At 42.8% G+C, this 23,473-nt stretch overlaps 1 protein-coding gene across 2 annotated transcripts in view; it reads right to left on the bottom strand.

The window, feature by feature from the left end:
- The window catches only part of LOC138981913 (ATP-dependent RNA helicase DHX8-like), a 38,691-nt gene extending 15,549 nt beyond the window's left edge, over positions 1-23,142 (bottom strand). The window contains exons 1-19 of one of the 2 annotated variants that reach the window (XM_070355077.1): positions 22,935-23,142; positions 22,212-22,297; positions 20,699-20,893; positions 18,648-18,835; positions 17,942-18,034; positions 17,216-17,513; positions 14,131-14,229; positions 13,630-13,740; positions 12,809-13,100; positions 12,168-12,265; positions 11,697-11,844; positions 11,065-11,246; positions 10,142-10,336; positions 9,512-9,697; positions 8,544-8,630; positions 8,157-8,280; positions 7,344-7,525; positions 6,727-6,867; positions 3,169-3,462 (exon numbers count right to left, since the gene is read on the bottom strand). In XM_070355077.1, coding sequence (XP_070211178.1) covers positions 3,169-3,462; positions 6,727-6,867; positions 7,344-7,525; positions 8,157-8,280; positions 8,544-8,630; positions 9,512-9,697; positions 10,142-10,336; positions 11,065-11,246; positions 11,697-11,844; positions 12,168-12,265; positions 12,809-13,100; positions 13,630-13,740; positions 14,131-14,229; positions 17,216-17,513; positions 17,942-18,034; positions 18,648-18,835; positions 20,699-20,893; positions 22,212-22,297; positions 22,935-23,034 — 3,099 coding nt within the window. In that variant the 5' untranslated portion in view covers positions 23,035-23,142. Of the gene's footprint in view, positions 1-3,168; positions 3,463-6,726; positions 6,868-7,343; positions 7,526-8,156; positions 8,281-8,543; positions 8,631-9,511; positions 9,698-10,141; positions 10,337-11,064; positions 11,247-11,696; positions 11,845-12,167; positions 12,266-12,808; positions 13,101-13,629; positions 13,741-14,130; positions 14,230-17,215; positions 17,514-17,941; positions 18,035-18,647; positions 18,836-20,564; positions 20,617-20,698; positions 20,894-22,211; positions 22,298-22,934 lie in introns of those variants that run through there. The other variant, XM_070355078.1, reaches the window with a different exon arrangement.
- Between the last annotated feature and the right edge of the window lie 331 nt (positions 23,143-23,473).

Genomic DNA, 23,473 nt, shown 5'->3' with positions numbered 1-23,473 from the left:
AAGGAGATCACACCGGGGGAAGACAGTGCGGGCATAGAACATCACTGACGAACTCATCTGCTCGGTGATGACCCTAGCCAGAGCTGCAAGCAGCATGGCTATGGCCCTATCCGAGGCATCCTCCCCAAACCGAAACGAGTCCAGGGAGGTTATGATGGCTCGTATGAGAGCACAGAGGAGAGTCTCAGCAAAAGCTGTTAACTCTAGACCATGCGGTTCCACCTCCTCCAGAGAGGAGAGGGAGGAGTAACATCACGAAACCCCACATTCCCTGTGGTCTATTTGTGAAGCCAAGAGACTAGTTCCGGCGGAGCGGGAAAACTAGCCCTTGGCAACGAAAATGTCTGGATCAGATTCTGAGACTTGACATTCCAACCTATCTTCTTCTGCACTAAAAGTGAGAACGAAGCAGCCTGAAACCCAGAAGCCAGCCACTGGCTAGCAGAAGGAGGAGCAGGACCATGCGCATCAAGCAGCGGGAACGGTGTAGGCTGAAGACCACTACCCTGAGGTGCGGGTCAAGCCAAGAGCTGCGACATGTGGTTGGCAATCACAGAAGACTCGACAAAACGAAACGATTGCGAGTCAGCCCGCGTAGACCCAAAGTCATCCGCGGAAGAGGGAGGAAGAGAGACACCCTGCTCTGAATCCGCCCCCTTCCGGGAAAAAGAAAGCTGCCACAGCAGCCGCTTTTTGCATAGCGAGCCTACAAGCAGTAGGCAGCGCTACACACTCTTCCTCCTCCACCGAAGAGTCCGAATCCCCACCAGCAGTTGTGTCAAAACACAAAGGCGGGGAGACGATGGAGGCAGCGCACTAAAACTCCTGCTGATAACACCGCCAAGAGTGAGAGTGAAAAACGTGATCTGTCTCTGCCTGCCAACCCAAACCGCCCACCTGACCCGAGGAGGGAGAGGGGTTGGTAGTTGGCACAGCGCCCTGCCGAGAAGGAGGGCGAGTGGGGGGACGGATGCTGGCTGAGGACAATGACCACTGGTAAGGCGGTACTGTAGTCCGAGTCCCCACCCTCCATTGTGTCAGAACACAAAAAAGGGGAGACTGGAGCGTTAAGAGCAAGCTCTGTCCCCGCCTGCCAACCGCCACCGCTCACCTACCCCAAGGGGGTAGAGGGGTAGGCAGCCGGCACAGCACCCTGCCGAGACCAAAGCAGAGCCAAGCTCATTGTTCCCCGACCGCTGTGCGAGAGACTGGCCCCAGCCGCCAAAACCGGTCTGACCAGTTTGAGCCACCCCGCGACCAAGAGTGCGGGCAGCTGACACATCCCGCTGCCCCAAATGGAGCAGAGGAGGGGTATGTAACGTAGCCTGGAAAGGCCGTACGTCCCACCCCAGCTGTGCTGACTGGCTTGAGCCACGCCGCGCCCCAGATGGGGAGGGGGGTGGCTCGTCACAGCAGTAAACCCCTGGAGGGGGGGAGAGACGGGTTGAGAGACGCAACCGTAAACGGCCGACCCCCACCCGATGTCCTGTAGCCCCACCCCTCCCCCACCCCGAGAGGGGGGGGGGGGGGGGCTGGCTGAGGACGATTACCGCTGGTAAGGCGGTAACGCTCAAGACTGCGAAGGCTCAGCCCTTTCTGCCTCTGGTGGCACTGGGTTGTTCACGAGCACCCTCTCCTTTCAGGAGGGGGGGCCTGCTCCCTACCTGCCTCTGACCACTCTGACTACCTCTGGTTTTTCTCAGTGTGTTACGCAGCCCCTCCTTATGGGGGGGATGGGGGGGGGGGCAGGTGCAAATGGTGGTCTGGTGCAAATGGCCAGTTCGGTTCAGCCCTTTCTGCCTCTGGTAGTACTGGGTTGTTCACGAGCACTCTCTCCTTTCGGAGGGGGGGCTTGCTCCCTGCTTTTAGCGTAGGCTGAGTCGGTCATGCAGCCCCCCCCCCCCCCCCCCCCTTCTCCGATGCTATGCTAGCCTTAACCGGCGCTGTCTTGCATTCTTGCTTCAGCGCCGGCATTACCGGACTCTTAGGATTGTCAATTTCTACCGTGAAAGTATTCTGAGAAGCTGGCTTGAACACCGTAACTGTAGGTTTAGAACCCTTGGGCTTCTTAGCCGCTTTCTTAGACGGAGACTCTGCATTGGCTACCTGTCTAGAGCTGGGTTTCTTCTTCCCACTGTCCGCCATACTGGCGTTAGTCTTGCAGACGAAAGTAAACAAAGACTAACTCGTGGCAAACGAAAGCAAATACAACGAAAGAAAATGGAAAAATCTCACCCAATCTCAGCTAGAAAGCTAAGATACAAACGAAACCAGGGTGTAGTCTGCCAAAGAACCAGAGGGCTAACAAAATAGCCCGAGCGTAATCCAAACACGTCCTTAGACGCTATCGCTGAAGAGTAGAATGAATAACATGGCGGCGAGAGTACGCATGCGCAATGCATGTAGGAGGTAACCATTGGTCAGTGATGGTCATGTGACTGTTCAAGGCCATTCTATTTTTAGGGTTACTTCCCCCCCTACCAGGATGGAGCGTAGTTTCAGCGTTCTAGCACTAAACTGAAGTAAATTGCTATATGTGAATTGGGATAAGATATATAATTTAATGATTATTCCGGATGCCGGCGCTCACGTGGTGCGCGGTGGGTTATGGGTAACCAGGTGGGACAGGTCATAGCAACGGCTATGGCGTCTGTTTTTTAGCTTGGTTACCACCCTTGCAAGGGCAGGTAATTTGAGTAGTTTTTCGACATCTAGCATGTGAGATTGAAGTCAATGCATTTATGAGAATTGGGGTAAGAATATGTAATCTAATTCATCCTTAGACCTACTCATCCCAAACCCAAGAGTCTTCTGCTGTGCTTCTGACTGAGCCTCTTGCTAGAATAACAAATCTAAATGCCAACATGACTTCAGAGTCAACACTTGATGCTAGACATACACTGCAAGATATTTACATACACACACATCAACACACACACACACCAACACACTCTCTCTCATTCTGTCTCTCTCTCTCTCTAACCATTCATTCTTTACATCTTCACAGGCCTCAACCTATGAGGGACATTAATTGGTCAACACACACACACACACACACACACACACACACCAAACACACACTAACACCCACCCACATACACGAACACCCCCCCCCCCCCCCCAACCCACACACTTATCCTCCCTTTTCAAGAAACCAATCCCACATACCCGTCGTCCGAGGCGCGTTAGCAGCCCCTCGTCGTCCAGAGCGCTCAGCGCGTGGAGCTGCTCCATGGCAGAGATGAGCGTCTGCATGGGCGGGGCGTCCATGAAGTCGAAGGCCAGCATGTCGTTGATGCCCATGGCTTTCAGGGCCAGCACGGTGCTGGAGAGGTTGGTACGCTGGATCTCAGGAACGTTGGTGGGCAGCATTTCATCCCTGTAGGCGCGTTCAGTATAGAGGCGGTAACATTTCCCTGGTCCTGTCCGGCCGGCACGTCCCGCCCTCTGCTTTGCCTGCGCCTGAAATGTGACAGGGATATAAATATAAGTGTCTTTGACATTATTGTGTTTTTTTTGTAAACCGTTCAAGAATTCTCTCTCTCTCTCTCTCTCTCTCTCTCTCTCTCTCTCTCTCTCTCTCTCTCTCTCTCTCTCTCTCTCTCTCTCTCTCTCTCTCTCTCTCTCTCTCTCTCTCTCTCTCTCTCTCTCTCTCTCTCCCCCCCCCCCCCCCCCCCCCCGATAGTAAGAAAAAGCCCAGCCTTAAAAGGCGAACATCGGCAGGAATTTTTTTCCTGGAGACCTAAACTTGAACCCGTTGTATCAGGGCTTGGTCGATTGATACATAAACATTTCGCTGGTACCAGACACACACCGTCCTGAGAAAGGGGGAGCTAACAACCGTCCTGAGAAAGAGAAAGGGGAGATAACTATGTCTCTCCCTTCCTTTTTACATTTAGTCAAGTTTTGACTAAATGTTTTAACATAGAGGGGGAATCGAGACGAGGGTCGTGGTGTATGTGTGTGTGTCTGTCTGTCTGTCAGTGCGTGTGTGTGTGTAGAGCGATTCAGATCAAACTACTGGACCGATCTTTATGAAATTTGACATGAGAGTTCCTGGGAATGATATCCCCGGACGTTTTTTTCCATTTTTTTGATAAATACCTTTGATGACGTCATATCCGGCTCTTTGTAAAAGTTGAGGCGGCACTGTCACACCCTCATTTTTCAATCAAATTGATTGAAATTTTTGTAAAGCTATCTTCGACGAAGGCTGGACTTTGGTATTGCATTTCAGCTTCGTGGGTTAAAAATTAATTTATGACTTTGGTCATTAAAAATCTGAAAATTGTAATAAATTTTTTTTTTTTATATCTTTCTTTCTTTATTTGGTGTTTAACGTCGTTTTCAACCGTTCAAGGTTATTTTTTTTATATAAAACGATCCAAATTTACGTTCATCTTATTCTACATTATTTCCTGATTCCAAAAACAAATAAATATGTTATATTTGGATTAAAAACAAGCTCTGAAAATTAAAAATATACAAATTATGATCCAAATTAAATTTCCGAAATCGATTTAAAAACAATTTCATCTTATTCCTTGTCGGTTCCTGATTCCAAAAACATATAGATATGATATGTTTGGATTAAAAACACGCTCAGAAAGTTAAAACGAAGAGAGGTACAAAAAAGCGTGCTATGCAGCACAGCGAAACCACTACCGCGCTGAACAGGCTCGTCAGTTTCACTCCGTTTTGCACAAGCGGCGGACTACGGTCATTGTGAAAAAATGCAGTGCGTTCAGTTTCATTCTGTGAGTTCCACAGCTTGACTAAATGTAGTAATTTCGCCTTACGCGACTTGTTCTTTCTCTGTTGGCAGCGTAGAATGCAGTTGGTTAGAAATTAGAGTATTATTTTGTAAAGTGTGTACCAAAAGTTTGTCATGAGCTGCTTTAGGGGCTGTTTAGGGTGTGGGTTGGTTTGATATTTCCTCCTTGCAGATCAAATCTGTATTCATTTTTGATGTTGTGTCTTATTTTGTAAAAAGAAACATTCTTGTCATTTATTTATGTATAACTAATAACCGTCTCAGTTTAGCATTGGGAAAAATGTGTCGTAAGGAAAAAACTGTCCATATAAGTACAGTAACCATGAACATAGTCAAAATTTTACAGAAACATACAGGAAGTGCCTCCACATTTTCAAGTAAGCAGCACTTTGCTCGGACGAAAAGTAAAAAGAAAGGGAGAAAGCCATTGTCAAGACGCACCATTCTAATTCAATTAGCTGCCACGGCCGGCCCAGTTTGGGTGGGCCACTGGGCCCAGTTTGGGTGGGCCACTGGGCCCAGTTTGGGTGGGCCACTGGGCCCAGTTTGGGTGGGCCACTGCGGATTGTTTAGGTATCATCTGTCTGAGTCTCTGATAACGCAGGGGGCAAGTGGAGGTCTCTCCAGGAGAACAATTCCTCCCGATGTTCGCCTTTAGATCATCATCCTTGTTAAATAAAGTTCAGAGTTCAGTTCTCTCTCTCTCTCTCTCTCTATTTGTCCTCAAACTTTGTTTCCGTGCTTATAAACATCCATTTTATGTATACAGAAATAAAACATTGGGTTTTGTTTATTTAAATGTGACAGGGATTCCTCATATCAAATGAAATTGCAAATTATTTTTTCTTCTTGTTGTTTTAACTAAAGGAGCAACCTCAGCTTCTCTCTCCATCAAAAATAATGGCACACATGACTTTTTTTTTCAGACTGATAAATGAACTGAATTGTTTTCAAATCTTTCTTGAATTTATTTATGACATCTGAAAGTGCTGAAGAATTGCTCCGTCAACTAATCATGTCACTAATATCCTATACTGAAAAGTATAACAGAACCTAACTACCTGGAAGTATCACCCTACTCCAGACTGGCGTACCATCCAGGACAGTAAGCACAATTCACACTTTCAGAATCAAAGACTTCAGTAAAGATGGAAAGCATTTCACTTCCCTATTATAAATATGAAGGATAACCTTGACAATGGCTATCTCACAATGCAAACTTGGTTATGTGAATTGTTGGAATAAGTGTGATGAACAGCTGCCTACATGAAAGTCTTATGTTCTATTGCATATTTGGAAGTGCTAACTCAAGTATGGGTTAAACGTAAAAGTCAAGAAAGCACATATCCATTAGCTTTAATATTTTGCTATACAATTTGTTGTGGTATACACAAAAAGCAGCTTTGTGTTTACAATTAAAAAAAAAGAACTGACACTGCTTCTAATCATCGTACCTGAAGGGGAGCACAAGTTCAGTTATCTCCCTTCACAGCTAAGTTCTTCTATCATATCTCTCCATGAAAACAAACGCACAACGACACAGAAAATTGAATAAGTCATTTCCAGAAACAGAACTTGCAAAGCTTCTGTGATAGAAAAAAAATGACATCTGATATATAAATTGAAATAATAAATAAATAAATAAAAATTATTTTTGTTTGTTTTTGTTTCTTTCACGCAGAGCATTAGATAAGAAATACATAAACAAAAAAGTGACAGACCTGTATTGAATAAGCTTGTATACAACCTCTATTCAGCCGTTTAAAATGCCAAAATTTGCCAGAATCCAGGAATCCAACTCAACAAGTTTTGATATAGAGCAATTCTGATATCAAGGGAGAAAATTCCTACCTTAGACCCACACACAACAGTTGAAACAATTCACTACTGTCTAAGATTCCTCTAAAATGAATATGTCACTGATCAGATCCTCTCCTGCCCTTTAAAGTTACCTGAGAAATGGGTGTGACAATGAGCTGGTCCATTCCAGTCTTGGAGTTGTAGACATTCTGTTTGACGAAACCTGGGTCTACCACATAGTAGATTCCGTGAATTGTCAAGGACGTCTCTGCAATGTTGGTAGCTATAACAACCTACGCAAAAGAAGAAGAAAAAACAGAGTTAAAAACAAACTTAACTAAAGAATGAGAAAATGAACAAGCACAAATTATTCTTAAAAAACAAACAAACCTGAGTGCATCAACACTAAAATGCTGCACTATTGTGTGCTTGTTATTTTGAGATGCCAACCAAGCATGATTTAGTCCTACATCTAATTTCAGTTCCCATTTAAGACTCATAAAATAATGAATGCTTCACATAAACATTGTTTTGTTACATCCTCATAGGCCTCAAACACTATCAGGAACATTAACGGGTAAACACAAACACACACTAATCTACCCTTTTAACACTTTTGCCTGAAGACAATTTTCTTTTCAAGTTGAGCTCCAAGTTAACACCTGTTAGGCAGTTTTCAACACCCAAGAATCTTATACATCAACTACACTGGGGTGTCTACCTGCAAACCTGCGAACAAAGCCAGGGCTGTAGAGAAAGTCAGACTTACCTTCCTGGATCCCGGTGGAGCCGGCTCAAAGATGCGAGTCTGCATCTCCGACGGCAACGCTGAGTACACCGGCAGGATGATGAGCTCCGGAACCTCTGGTCCCAGCGCTTTCATTCGCTCGTACAGGATCTCGCAGGCTGTGTCGATCTCCTCTTGACCAGTCAAGAACAGCAGAACATCGCCTGCAATCACAGATGTGTACAGATGTGAGAAACAAAGAGAATAAAGCGTTCAAAATGCAAACAACACGTGCAATGGAGTAAGTGAGAGCTGTAGGGAACCTATCTCCTGGCACACGAGAGAATAACAAGCATTGAAATGAACAAAAAACTTTTACCCAAAGGTAAAACAGATGTTTAGAGTTTCCTACAGTGTTGACACCCCTACTGTTGTGTCAAGACCTCAACAATCTGAGAAAATAAGTTGATAATGAGGGGAGTCTTAAAATAGAGGCACATTTACAGACTTAATGAAGAAAAAAATCTGGGAAAATTGGGACTTAAAACAGAGGATTTTTAAAGAGAGGTTTCACTGTAAAAGCACTCGCAGTCTTTTATTGTTTAACTCAAAGTCAGAAACTTCGCTGTTCAAGACGGTTATGAAACTTGGGTGACAAATGATTTTTTTAGAATTAGAACAAATGACGTATGATAAGTGATGACAGAAATAGTACATCGTCTCTCAAAGACATTTTTAGGTCGATGCACAAACATAGCACTTTTTTTATTAAATTTTGTGTTGTTAGTGCACAAAAGAAAAGAAACAGACACAAATGCACAGGAGCATCTCTGACATGACACTGAAGCCCCTTACCTGGAGGTTCAGTCAAGTGAATCTGCATGACTGTAATCAGTGAAGCGTCCAGGTAATCCGTCTCAGCCTCCTTGGTGTAGAGGATCTCCACGGGGTATGTTCGCCCAGGAATCGTGAAAATGGGCTGCAGGTAGAAGGGAACACATCTTATGTCTTCATGTTTGTTGGCTCTGCCAGGTACTCAGGAACTTCTTGACACACACATACACACACACACACATGCACAGACACAAAACACACACATGCATGTATACACACACACACGCACATGAACACACGCACACGCACACACACGAACGTACAAACACACACACACACACAATATAGCAGAAAAGATCAAGCGCTGTAGATAAATAAAGAGGAATATAAGAAGACAGCATGACTCACAGATTCAAAGAAGTACTGGGAGAACTTGACAGCATCCAGTGTGGCAGACGTCACAATCAGTTTCAAATCAGGTCTTTTCTTCACAGCCTGTTGACGTAAAATACAAACAACCACCATCAACAATCCATAGCCGACATTAACCACTTTTACACAATATGCCCTGAAAGGGGGACAGAAACGAACTGCAGCTTGAAATGGACAAAAAGTCTTTCAGTCACAAACATACAGAACAGGCGTGGATTACCTCCCCTCCCCTACTTGATAAAATACACTCCAAATCTCTTATTTCTTACTAGAAACCTTGTTGGAGTTTACTTGTCAGTTTCATGACAGCAGTCTTTTTCCTACATATTAACATAGATAAGAAACCATAAATATTATACATAATTTATTTGGAGAAGATAAACCAATCCTGCTAAACTATCTGACACAGAAGAAATTATATAAAACTCTGATCTTCTTCTTGTTGTCATGATGGCAGAAACTCTGATGATCTTACGACATAGCATCATCATGCAAAACAAGGCACATTAAAAATGTCCTACAGGCTGTCCTTACTTGAGCCGGAAGTTGACTTCATGAAGATTTCGCAGTCTTCTTACCAAAAATTCAGTGCCAAAGCTTTGTGCAGTGAGCTACATGAAGTAGGCTTTTACCCAATAGATGATTTTCGAAAATATCTCTATCAGGTTTGTATGGGTTGAGGAACAGTGACCTTTTCTTGCAAAACCTTGTACAAACATTGGAGAGGCTAATCACTAGCGAAGGGTGTGTGTAAAACATGTGTACGCTAGCACGTGTTTCTGACACTCCCGTCGTTGTTGATAGGCCCCTACAATGTTTGTACGGGGTTTTGAAAGAAAAGATCACTCTTCCACAACACATACAAACCTGACGGAGTTATTTGGGAATTCGTCTATTAATATCAGGCTTAAAAAACTTTCATTCTCTCTTCTACCATCACACACCTGTTTCAAAAGGCCGAAGAGAACGTCGGTGTAGATGGTTCTCTCGTGAGCCTCGTCCAACATGATAACACTGTACTGCATGAGGTCTCCGTCGATCAGACACTCTCTCAGCAGCATACCGTCCGTCATGTACTTGATCTTCGTCTCCGGGCTCGTGCAGTCTTCAAAACGGATGGTGTAGCCCACCTACAGGAGAGAAAAAAATACCCTGATAGACCTATCCACTCCTGAGACAATTTTGTTGTGTAGTCCTGTGGTCCTCTATACTGCTACTCTGGCTCACCAAGGGTAAGGAGTAAGGGTCGTTACTGCAATAAGCTGGGTAGGAGTGGATAAGTCTATCGAACAAAGAGAGATGATCAACTGAAGTCATGCTTTCAAATTTCAGATAGCCAGAATAAATAAGTAAATAAATAATAAATAACTGCCCTTACTCTCTCTCTGGGTTTTTCTATAAATTTTTTTCATATCCTCTGTAAATTGTTCTTTTTTTCCCTCTTCTTCCTCCTCTGTAAATTTACCTACATTTTTAGGACTCCCGCCTATTAAAAACCTGATTTTCTCAGATTTTTCAAGGACTTAAAAGCTCCGCTTTCCACTGTATAAGAAAACTTTCCCATGACTCTTTACCTCCTGGCCGAGTCGGCAACCAAACTCCTCGGACACGCGCTTGGCGACGGACATGGCGGCCACACGACGGGGCTGAGTGCAGCCAATCTTGCCCCGCGTTGTGTAGCCACTCTCCGCCAGGTACTGTGTCATCTGAGTCGTCTTCCCCGACCCCGTCTCTCCAATCACGATCAGGATCTGGTTGTCATGCACCGCCTGCAACAGTTATAAGGCTAAGGGTAAGGATGAGGGTAAGGATAAGAATAAGGGTAAGGATAAGGGTAATGATAAAGGTAAGGGTATGGCTAAGGCTAATGATAAGGCCAAGGTATCATAAAATACCGTGAGGTTACCCTCTTGGAAATTTGGGCTGCTTTTTCACTGGAGAAAGCAAGCTGACAAACAGTACATCGCTGCCCAATATTTTTGTTTTTCTTCTTCTGCATGTGTGTATTCATGTTTCCAAGCCCAAGAAGAACAGTGAGAGAGAGAGTCTGAACTGCTGTCTATTCTTCAGTTCACACCACCCAAGCAACTTCAGTACACCATACCCTAGCAGCTTCAAAGCCAATATTCAGACTTTACCTGAAAGAAATCATTTCAATAGTACCGTGCAAACCCCCCTTTTAAGACTCCCTCTCTTTTAAGATCCTTCTTTTTCAGATTTTCCGTTCATAACATCTATAAATGCACCTCCATTTAAGCACCTGAATGTCTTAGGTTTGGGGGAGTCTGAACCCCCCCCCTTTCATTTCAAGATCCCCCATTTTAAGACCTCCTACTTGTTCAGATTTTCTGTTCATGTCTGTAAATGTACCCCCATTTTAAGACTTTCTCAACGACCCGATCTTCTTGGATTTGTGAAGGTCCAAAAATGGGGGTGGTTCAACTGTACCGCTGTACACAGAATACGCCAACGAAAGCAGCAGGCAAACTGCACACACCTTGAGCAGCTCATCCTTCAGCTTGGCGATGGGCAGACTCTTCCGCTGTTCCAGGATCGACATCTTCTCTTTCTTGCCAAACGAGGCCTTGGCCCCGCCCATCACCTGTTTCTTCCACTCCGGCAGCTCTGTCGGCACCACGCCGATCCCTCGCACCTGTGCTGCCACCTTGCGGCCGTCGGCTGAGGGTAGAAAAATGAGTGAGTGAATGATTAAGATATAGGGAGAGTGTACACTGAAACAAAAGGACAAGTGTCATGCCCGAAATCGTTTGTGTAATCTGAAAGCTAAAACAGACTGAGAAAAGAGAGACAAATAAAGAAGAAGTTTGAAAATCTGACGTAACATACTTTCCTAATGATTATCAAAGAAAAAGGAAACTAACTAGAAGTAAGTTTAAACATAAATACTGATCTGCATGCACACACTCATATAACACACATGTACCTACACACAAATTCTCTCTCTCTCTCTCTCCCTCATTCTCTCTTTCTCTCTCCCATGCTTTGGCAGTCCATTCATACGAAAACAGAAAGAAGTTCTCCAACACAAAATCAGAAAAAACACAGCAAGGAAGGACAACAATCACAACCGGTACAAAACAAGCCACAACGCATACAAAGCACACCCACCATCAGGCATGGGGTCGATCCACTGGTTGTTGAGTCCCGGGGGGACGGCGTCTTGCTCAGCCTCCCTCTGCGCCTGCTTCAACTCTCGCCGCTCTTTCTGCAGCGCACTCTGCATCATGGCCGACTGGGCCAGCGACCCGTCAGGGTTCTGAAGACACGGGAATAACACGTCGTAAGCATTGAAGGTGCTCGACAAGAAATTCTTCATCACAGAAGGCAATGATATTACTAGTACTCTTCAATACGTTTTCTTTCTTTGAAGGCATTCAAAACATGGTCACCAACAAAGTAACAATTTCATGCCAACCTGAAGCTGTTTCATGAAAGACTGTTTGTCATGACAAAGAATGTGGGAAACTCATTGTACCATAATTAGGAGAAAAACTTGTGGCTTCGTCGCCTTCGTCAATAAGTGAGTACAGTATTTGTTGGTCTTTTTATTTCCCCAAAGACATCAAGCAGTCTGCTTACCTTGACAATCTTGACAGGGCTGAGGTCGACCCAGTGGCGGCCATGGCCCTGAAGGAACGGTGGCTCCTCCTCCACAATTTCCACCTCCATGTCTTCATCTAACAGACAAACGGAAAAGGAACAAAAAATCAAAAAATTGAAGGAAATTGAGCTCAGGTTAAAACATTTCAATTTTTACTTCTGGGGAATGACTTCATAGTTCATTCCCACAATAAACCAGTAGAAAACTATAAATGTGATAATTTTAACCAATATCGTTTTTAACTGACTTCCACGGAGTGGATTCCACTGTAGGATGAACGAACCAAAAGCAAAATAGTTATTGTCAATTTATATGATACCATTTTGAATATTCACATTGTTACATGAAATCAAGGTATGCCTGAACAATCACCATTTTATGAAATATTAACATCAACCAGAAAAAGTCCCCCGAAAACTGAGTATGGCTGCCTAAATGACGGGGGGAAAACGGTCATGCATTTAAAACCTACAAATACAACAGAATGCACACTACAAGTATAATTATGTGAGAGTCGCAGCCCAAAATAGAAGAGGAAAAATCATAATAAGCTCATTACAAAAACTTTCCAACCCTCAAACCAGTCAGCTGAAAGGCTACCTCTCACGCAATCCAATACCTGAATCATCCTGCTTGGGCAAGAGACCGGTCTCTTCGTCAAAATCGGGCAGCTCGGAAATGTCGATCACTTTGGCGGCCATCATCTGTTTCAGCTCCCAGCGCTCCGGCGACGAGATTCTCTTGAAGGTTCGAACCTCCCCCTGTTCGTCAATCTCTGGAGCGTTGACCAGGGGCAACGTGGACGGGCGGTCAGGGTTTCTGGCGTTGATGTCATCCCCCTTCACCTCCCCACCCACGATGTTGGATGTGTGCTGTGGGTTGAGGTCCTTACCGCTGTCCTGATCTACGTCCTGTGCGAGAACAGATTGTGACTGTAAGGCTTGCATGGTTCAAACTTAAATCAACACTATGTAGGGGAGAAGAATATTTGGTACAGTTGAACCTTTCCATAACGAACACCCAGGGGATTGTCAAAAAGTTATGCAGGTGGTCTCTATGGAAAGGTGAATTACATAGAAAACAAAACCACCAAAAAATTTTTGGGTGGTCATAATGGGCGCGGCAGGTGGTCGTTATCAAGGTGGTCACCAGGGCATGGCCGACTAAAAATATATCATTATATGCATCACGAAAGATTTAATATTACAAAAGGATCATGTGTGTAATACAGTGCAGCATAACATCTGTTATGTGCTGCTGCCAGAAGGACAGAGATTTGTTGCGACAGCATTAGATGTGTCATACATTCACTGACTCAGTGACTGTTTCATTCAATCTGCACATTTCTACTACCCTTGCTAAAGCACTCCTCACTTCCATCCCTTTATATTGTGTGTGCTGAAATGACATGCTAAGATAATGCAAGGAGTTGACACTCACCTTCATAGAAAGACTGGTCTTCTGCCCTGTGAAGGATAGGACCTTGACCCAGACCTTTTGACCTTTGGTCACCACCTCGCCCACATTGGTCACTCGACCTTCTCGCCTCAACTGTAATACAAAGTTGTGTGTGGTTACAAATCACATTGCAGTACAAAACTAAACTCAGAAATTAAAGTCTGTACAAACACAAAACTAAATGTTATAATATATATAAAAAATTCCACATGGAGGTACAAACAGGGTATTTTGTGCTTAACACCTGTGCAAAAATGGACATTAACTTATTTGTATGTAAACAAGAAATCAAGCCGATACATTTGGATATGTACCATTGCAATAGTCATTTATACAGCTCCAATCTTTCCTGGTCACCTACAGACACACAGATCACAAACTTGGAAGCTAAATCAACTGTATCTGAAATGCAGCTAAATCAACAGTATCTGAAATATAGCTAAATCAACTGTGTCACAAATATATGTACAAAGAGGGCAGTACCTGTGACACATGCACAAGTCCCTCCCAGCGTTTCCTCAGTCCCTCCAACTGAACGAAGCATCCAAACTGCATGATGGTCGTCACCTTGCCGCAGTAAATCTGAAATACAGGTAAACAAAGTGTTGATGTTACAAAAGTGGTTCACTGATCTTCTCGAGTTTGTAAGAAGCTGTCTTATCTGGAGTTTCTGCATCATTTTCTTTACCCTGCTAAACTCAGCACCGTTTCTCCATCTTCATTGTCACTGTATGAGGACAGAGAGAGACTAATTCTTGATAAATCATCAGGTCATCTCAAAGCTACAAACTGCAATTCTTAAAGGCAGAGTAAGCCTCCCGTAAACCATCACAGATACGGTCAGGCTTTTACACACAGTACAAACACCCTTTCATTTAAACACTCACCGATTGAGAACATCCTAGGTGCCCTCCGTAAAGAGCGAACAATTTTCAAAGAATTTATTTTTGCGTGGTTTATCTTACCCCTGAGCCATCGTGAATCCGTGTGATCCAGTTTCCCTTTTTCACAATGTAGTCGTCAGTTAGTCATTTGAATGCGACTCGATGTGAGCTTATTTACAATAGCACGTTTTTATGCACGAAACAAACGGCTGTGGTTCACAAGAACTCTAGCGATGGCTTTTGACTGTTGAGAGGAACGGCGATATGCATGATAAACCGTCGTCTGCTACGACCCTTGCGTGACCCTGCTTCCGGGCTTTTCTTTTTTCAAACTTTCACAACTTCGAATTGTACTGATCTTGTCTTGATGAAAAAAGAATTCTTTTATGATTAAAGAATGTTTGTGTAACAAGCTGTCAGTTTATTATTTAGATTTTAAAAGTTAGGTCTAGCGCAAAAACGCACCACGGTCCAAAAACATTTTGATAATCATCGATTCACGGCTATCGCCAGTTTACATAGATAGAGTGAGACCCGAAGGGAAGTAACTCATGTTTGACCTGAGTTCAGGATGGGTCCAAATTAAAAGTGTTCAAGACAATCTGCAAAATTAATTCTTTAAAAATTGCTCGCTCTTTACGGTTTACCTAGGATGTTCCCGTTTGGTGAGCGTTCTAATGGAAGGGTGTTTGTACTGTGTGTAAAAGCCTGACAGTATCTGTGATGGTTTATGGGAGGCTTACTGTCCGGGCGTGATTTCAGGTATCATAACAGCCGTCCAGCACCAAAACGAGGCGCCATTGTTGTAGCAGCCCAAGTCCACGAAAATAAATTCTTTGAAAATTTCTCACGCTCGACAGAAAGCAGCCAGGATGTTCCCGTTCGGTGAGAGTTCAAATGGAAGTATGCTTGTACTGTATGTAGACGCTCGGGGAGCTCTGTGATGGTTTACGGGCGGCTTACTGTGCCTTTAAACCAAAATTACCACTGAAGAAGTTATGATTCTCTCATTCTCAAAAGTACAAACTGCAATGTAAACCTAACTTCTAAACAAAAAATGTCATTTGTATTCAATCACATCAGAATAATAAGAGCAAACATAAACACCAACCCCCCCCCCCAAAAAAAGTCGCGTAAGGCGAAAATACAACATTTAGTCAAGCTCAGTCAAACTCACAGAATGAAACTGAACGCATTGCATTTTTTCCGCAAGACCGTACACTTGTAGTATCGTCTGTCCACCGCTCGTGGCAAAGGCAGTGAAATTAACAATCCAGAAAAGCGCGGGAGCGGTTGCGCTGAGGAGGATAGCACGCTTTTCTATATCTCTATTCTTTTTAACTCTCTGAACGTGTTTTTAATCCAAACATATCATATCTATATGTTTTTGGAATCAGGAATGGACAAGGAATAAGATGAAATTGTTTTTAAATCGATGTCGGAAAATTAATTTTAATCATAATTTTTATATTTTTAATTTTCAGAGCTTGTTTTTAACCTCTTCACTGCCACAGTATAACAGCATTTTGGTATTGCTGTGCGCCAGGGCAAAATTTCGCTTTCTTCGGTAGGTTCACTTATCTGTTCACTGCTCGATCATTTATTGAGATGTCTCTTAGATCTTTGGCATGTGTTTTGTTTATACCCTTGGCTATTATAGGATGACATGATCATTGGACTTTGTTTGTGATTGTTATAGTAAAAATTGATATAATGACCATTTTTGTCAAAAATTACAGTTTCCGGACTTACACACACACACATTGCAGCACATAAAACCACACAAAACACTGCTAAAACTGGTGTCAAACATCAGGTACTCACATTACAGCCCATAAAAGTATTCTTCTGTGTGGTAATCCATAAATCACTTCTTGTAGAGCTTCCAGAACACTGTATCGCTTGAAAACAGGTCTACGAGTTGAGGTACGACTTTCGGCCGCCATTGTGAATACTAATAGATCGGTTCTATGTCTAGGCACAGTGGTGAGTTGTCAACACGTGGTAGTAGCTTATCCGAACGGTCTATGGGAAAGAACTGTGTTTAGAACCCCTACAAGTACTTGGACAGTGGTTACCTCCCATTTAGTTTTCAGAAATGTCCTGAAATGTTGTTGACACAAATCCCACGTACGAGATACGGTTATGGGCGTACGACAAACCAAAAATGACCACGTATTACATACGGGGTGGGCAGTGAAGGGGTTAATACGAATATAACATATTTATATGTTATTGGAATCAGAAAATGATGAAGAATACGATAAACGTAAATTTGGATCGTTTTATAAAAAAAAAATTTAATTACAATTTTCAGATTTTTAATGACCAAAGTCATTAATTAATTTTTAAGCCTCCAAGCTGAAATGCAATACCAAAGTCCGGCCTTCGTCAAAGATTGCTTGGCCAAAATTTCAATCAATTTTATTGAAAAATGAGGGTGTGACAGTGCCGCCTCAACTTTTACAAAATGCCGGATATGACGTCATCAAAGACATTTATCGAAAAAATGAAAAAACCGTCTGGGGATATCAAAAATTTCATGAAGATCGGTCCAGTAGTTTACTCTGAATCGCTCTACACACACACACACATACACCACGACCCTCGTCTTGATTCCCCCCTCCATGTTAAAACATTTAGTCAAAACTTGACTAAATGTAAAAAGCAGACTCCAAACCAACCTGTCCAACAATCGGTTCCATGGGGATGTCATTGTACTGATCAGCAACCAGCTTCTGCACGCGATCACCATCACGAGCGTGGCGATCTCGGTCCTTTCTGTCCCCGTCTTGATCACGACGATCTCTGTCTCCCCTCTTGCGGTCTCTGTCTCGACTCCGATCACGGTCTCTGTCTCTGCTTTGATCGCGGTCCCTGTCACGGCTTCGGTCTCTTTCTCTGCTACGCGAGCGACTGTGTCTGTGACGTCTGTGCGACCTGTCTCGGCTCCTTGAGCGGCTCCGTGATGACCTGTGCTTTCTGCAATCAAGAAGCAAGGTTTAGTTTTGTGAGCAACCGCAGGCTAAATGACACAGTAAAACCCCTTTTCTTAAACTCTTACTTTCTAAGATGTTCTTTTCATAACCTCTCTAAATTTACCCCTATTTTAAGATCTGATTTTCTCAGATTTTGGGCGGTACATGTATTACACTACTTACAGGCAGGGTACCACTGTGTAACTAATTCAGAAATTCTATAAAGCGGGTAAAGAGAAGTGTTTTTCCAACTTCAGTACACTTGCAGCTGCATTATTTTTAAATGGCTATCTAAAGACTGTTGAAATTGGTAAAGAAAAATTATTTCTTCTCCTTCATGCTTATCTTTATCCAAAACATATCCCAGAAAAAAAGTACAGTGCAAACCAAAAACACCAAACCTGACACAAACACAACACACACAATACTCACTTCTTTTTCTTTTTACGATCCCTGTCTCTGCTTCGACTCCTGTGCCTCTTTCTGTCTCCTTCAGGGCTGGATCTCTTTTTATCGTCATCAGAGCTGGGTGGAGGAAAAACATTCTTTGTAACATGCCCAGTCAAACGCTCCACAAGAAGCCAATATTATTTTAAATGATAAATGGGGCTACCTATGTGATGCCCTTCACTGTTGTTCCCAGACTAAGAGGACAATAACTGGACTGAAAAAGACATAAATGTGTATAGGTCCAACATTCATGTCCTGGAAAAAAACATGTTCAGTAAGAAGAGCTCCTAGTCCTACATGGCAAAACTATCAGACAGTCGACCGACCAGGGTTTCAGAACAATGTGTCATATCACATGCATCAATGACCAAAGGCCGAGGTCTGGAAACAACTCTGCGATACACAATCTCCTGCAAGTGTATTACACTCTTACTTTCTTTTCCCTTTTTTCACATGTTTAGCTCAAAACAAAAAAGCGCATTTATGCCAAGCAAAGCCCATCCATGTCCAAAAGTTTCTTTTAGTAGTTTTACTGTGTTTTAGACGGGCACAGTGGCCAAGTGGATAAGACGCTGGCCTCCCAAGCGGAAGGTCGTAGGTTAGAATACCAGCCCATGAACAAAGTTCTGTAGATTTCAAGCCAGCCATAAACATAGTTTTAACATACAGGTAACACAGTTCTCTATACCTTTTTTTCGAGCTTGGCATGTCTCCAGACAGCAAGGCTTCCAGCTCTCCCATCATGCTTGATGCAACCTGTTCATCTTCTCCTGCTTCTAGTTTTGGAGCTTTCACCTCCTTGGTTTCCTTGGCCTTTTTCTTCTCCTCTATAGCGTCTGGCTCCCTTTTCTTCTCATCTTCTTCCTCAAGCATGGTCTGTAGACAACAAATAATTTAAAAAGTGATAAGAAATCTTACGTGATAAAACATTTTAACAACAACAACAAAAAGAAAATACGGCAAATTTATAACAAAAGAAAGCCATGAAACTACACCAGCACCAATACGACTTAACTGACTGGACCAACAAGACAGGGGCAGAGGTGGTGGACTGGGCGTTAAGCAAACAAACAAACAAACAAACAGGGGCAGAGACTTAACTGACTGGACCAACGAGACAGGGGCAGAGGTGGTGGACTGGGCGTTAAGCAAACAAACAAACAAACAGGCGCAGAGACTTAACTGACTGGACCAACAAGACAGGGGCAGAGCGATGGTGGACTGGGCGTTAAGCAAACAAACAAACAAACAAACAGGGGCAGAGACTTAACTGACTGGACCAACAAGACAGGGGCAGAGCGATGGTGTGGAGCCCCTGCTTTGACCCCTAACTTCACCCTGATCATGTCCTCGCTTTTCCCCAACCTGAGAGTATGCACAGTCAAACCTACCCTGCCATCCATTTACACTTTTTAGTCATATCTGATTCAAGTCAAACCAGGAGTTTCACAATTATGAATATTCAAGTCAAATGTGCGAACAAAGAGTACAATTATGACACATCACCCAAGCAGCAACATCAACAAAAATCATGACTGATATCCCACAGCTTTAAACAGTTACACAACAAAACTGTCTAAATTGACTCATCTAAACTTAAATGGAACATAATTTAACAGTTACAGTGGAAACCCCCCCCCCTCCCCACAGTAAGATCATGCTTTCTAAACATGTCCCGTTCATAAAATTCATTGGTAGAATCATCTCCATACTTTTAAGACTCCTTTCCTTGTAAAACCTCATATTATCAAATATTTGGAAGTCTGAAAAGGGGTTTGTTCCACCGTAACTGTAATCAATCAATCAATCAATGATGCTTATATCGCGCATATTCCGTGGGTACAGTTCTAGGCGCTCTGCAGTGATGCCGTGTGAGATGAAATTTTATACGGCCAGTAATTGCAGCCATTTCGGCACATATTTACCTTTCACGGCCTATTATTCCAAGTCACACGGGTATAGGTAGACAATTATTAACTGTGCCTAAGCAATTTTTGCCAGGAAAGACCCTTTTGTCAATCATGGGATCTTTAACGTGCACACCCAATGTAGTGTACACGGGGGGGAGTTCGGACACCGAAGAGAGTCTGCACACAAATTTGACTCTGAAATAAATTTCCGCCGAACCTGGGATCGAACTCACGCTGACAGCGGCCAACTGAATACAAATCCAGCGCGCTACCAACTGAGCTATATCCCCGCCCAACTGTAAGTGTAATAGTGACAGCCTGAGAGTGAGACCTTTTATCATGACAGTTTGCTGAAAGTGAAATGCAAACTCTTTTAGTATTTTTCCCAGGTTCAGAGGACAATAGGTCAGTTGGGCCTACATTGAAAATATGAATAGGTACAAATGTCCTGGCTGTTCTGTCAGAAGACTTCCTACATGTCAAAACTATGGGACAGTCGACCGACAAGGGGTCAGAACAATGTGTCAGATAAAAAGGTGTGCGCTAATGACAGAAGACTGATGGCCAAGAACAACACTGCTCTTAGCCCAGAAGTTCACGGTTAAAGCCTGTGAGGATTTACTTACCCTGACATCAGGATTATCTCTGGCATGGTGAGAGCTGGGAAGAGTTGGCTGTTGATGTGATTTACTTACCCTGACATTAGGATTATCTGGCATGGCGAGAGCTGGGAAGAGTTGGCTGTTGATGTGATTTACTTACCCTGACATCAGGATTATCTGGCATGGCGAGAGCTGGGAAGAGTTGGCTGTTGATGTGATTTACTTACCCTGACATTAGGATTATCTGGCATGGCGAGAGCTGGGAAGAGCTGGCTGTTGATGTCACGACTGCTCTTCTTAGCCTCTTCCTCCGCTTCTCTCTCATCCCACGTCGGGTCCGATGATTTACCCGGCTTGGACTTTTTCTTGGACTTGGGCTTCATCTTCTTGATGAGCCTGAGTAAGTTGGCTATCAAGGATTCCTATACCAACAACATCAAAGACATTACACAACAGTCAAGCAAGAATAGCTCTAAGTCTTATGATGACAAATCTTAAGACAGCATAAAAAACTCTTACCAGTTCACTTTCTTGACTATCCTAAGAGTAAGATATCTTACTTTCTTAGGATGACTCGCTACGGAATTCCCATTTACTTTATTCTACGGACAAGCCCTTTTACGAACTCAAAATAACAACACAAACAGTTTATAGATTAAATTATCGGTGCATGTTGACAAATTTGAAAAAAAAGCAAGTTATTAGTTTGCTTGCTATAATCATGGTTTTCCTGAAATATTTTTGGTACGCCTCGGCTCTGTTCTTCATTGTTACAAACTTTCCTGATTGACAGTCAGGAATCTTCGCAAGCTGATATTTCAGCACAGCGAGTTCATCTGAACCTGATTAGCCTTACTCAGATGAGGATCATGTTACCTGTTCTGAGCAAATAGTGGCACTGAAGACTTGAGCAATAAGAAAAATTGGCAGCAAAAAGTCCCTGCTTTGAGACAGCATGCGTTCCCGTTTCTATTTTTAGCTAAGCGTAATTAAGTGTTGTTGACTATGAATATATGTAAATGCTTGTAGAACTGTGTTTTAATTTTAAATGTGTCAAGCGCAAAGAGCATAATTGTAAAGTTATGATGTTGCACTATATAAATGCTCATTTATTATTATTATTATTATTATATTATGGGTGTAATCTCAATGCACCCTTTGACGCGCTGAAAGGAATTGTAATGGGACATTTTCAGATTTATCGGCGCACTAGTAAACCGAACCCTGCCTCCATTAATAAATAAGCCATTGCATGCACCTCAGTCATGATTATTTATTAATCATTTTTAATGTTTTGGTAATAATAGTGGAAGAGAAACCCAATGTGAAAAGGAGAAAAACAAAAGAACTAGAGCTAACTTTATGTGCAGACCCCGAGACGGAAGCCATGTCCCACCCCCGTGTCATCACAATGGCACGTAAAAGACCTTGGTCATTCTGCCATAAGTGCGGGTGGCTGAATACACCTAAACACGCAGACACCTGGGTAGCGCGACTCCGTTGCTGCTAGCTTTCCCCTGGGAGGAAGCGACCCGAATTTCCCAGTGATGGGACAATAAAGTAATGAAAATGAAAAAAAAAATGAAATAATCAATATATACAGATAAAAAGCCTGTACATCCTAAATGTCTCAAAAGTGTGTGTACATCCAACAATCAGCCTACCCCCCCCCCCCCCCCCCCCCCCCCCCCCTTCTCACTTTCACTTGCTGAAACTAAAGTCAAGTCAAAAGTTACTTACTGAAAACAGGGCATCCCTCTCTTCGAGAGCCTTTTTAAACTTTTCAAACGTGTCATTCTCTTCTGCAAGATGGATCACGAACTCAGCTGTAAAGAAAAAATGCCCAGGGCAGGGATTATAATAGTACCCTAACATAGTAACAATACACATGATATTGACACCTGTATGACATATTTCTAGTTCACATCACAATATGTTAATAATAAAATGATATACCATTACAAGCATGATCTATTTCTCATCTGATAAACTACATGATTCATGGCATAGTACTAGTACTAATAGTAGTTAGTACATTTATAGTTGGGTTTTGCATCACATTTCAATTTAGCAGTTCAAGCTTTAGAAACCCCTTCTTCACCTGATTCTGTTTTTCTTGTTTGGACTATTCAAGAAACAGAACACAAATCTGGCTCCACTGATAATCGTCATTATCAACAGTTAAATAACTGTAAACACTATTCAGTGTTCTAGCAAAAAGAACGTCTGAAGCTTTTGAAGTTTATCAAGTTGTCATTTAGAGTTTAATTACTCATCCTTTCATTCAATCAATGTTTTATGTCTTGAAAATCAGTCAGATAATGCAATTCAATAACTTAAAAGCTAGAAGAGCCGAAGAAATTGCTTGCATTTGACTCTTTGAGACAAATGTATGACCTGTAAATTAACAACACAAACTGAACGAGAAAAGAAAAACAAGGAACATGCTTATGTTCGACTTACCCAGATCTTTGTCGTTGATACCCAAGTGATTCTCAAGCTCTGTGCAAACTTTTGACACGAGGGACAAATATTCTAGCTTTTGAAGTTCGTTAATATCCATATTGTCACTTTATTTCTGTTCAAGATACGTTAAATAGTTGTTTATTCCACTGCCCGAATTTCAGACATACACATTACGTACGAGCTTGAGGCAGTCTAAAGCTAACAATTCTTTTTTCAAAGAATCGTGCCGTTTGAGAAAACAGGAAAACGTGGTTTGGAATGTGGCATGACGATGATCATACAGGAAAATCATACTTTTGTAAATAAACAACACTGAGTCCCAGCAAATCTAAATACTGTGTATGTACGGGAAAACAAATATTCTTTGAAAGCCACATACTTATTGATGGAGGAATTTGAGAAATATCGTCAGACGGAAACTTGTAGGGGAAAGGCTCCTAATATGGACCGGCTCCTAATATGGACCACCTCCTGTTCTGACAAACTAACGGCGCTAGAGCGCTCAAAACAATTTCATTCGCTTTATTCACCCTGTC

The sequence above is a fragment of the Littorina saxatilis genome, linkage group LG12 (genome assembly GCF_037325665.1).
Source record: "Littorina saxatilis isolate snail1 linkage group LG12, US_GU_Lsax_2.0, whole genome shotgun sequence".
Taxonomy (NCBI): domain Eukaryota; kingdom Metazoa; phylum Mollusca; class Gastropoda; order Littorinimorpha; family Littorinidae; genus Littorina; species Littorina saxatilis.
Note: the sequence above shows the minus strand (reverse complement) of the source record. Positions and strands in the feature narration are given on the sequence as shown.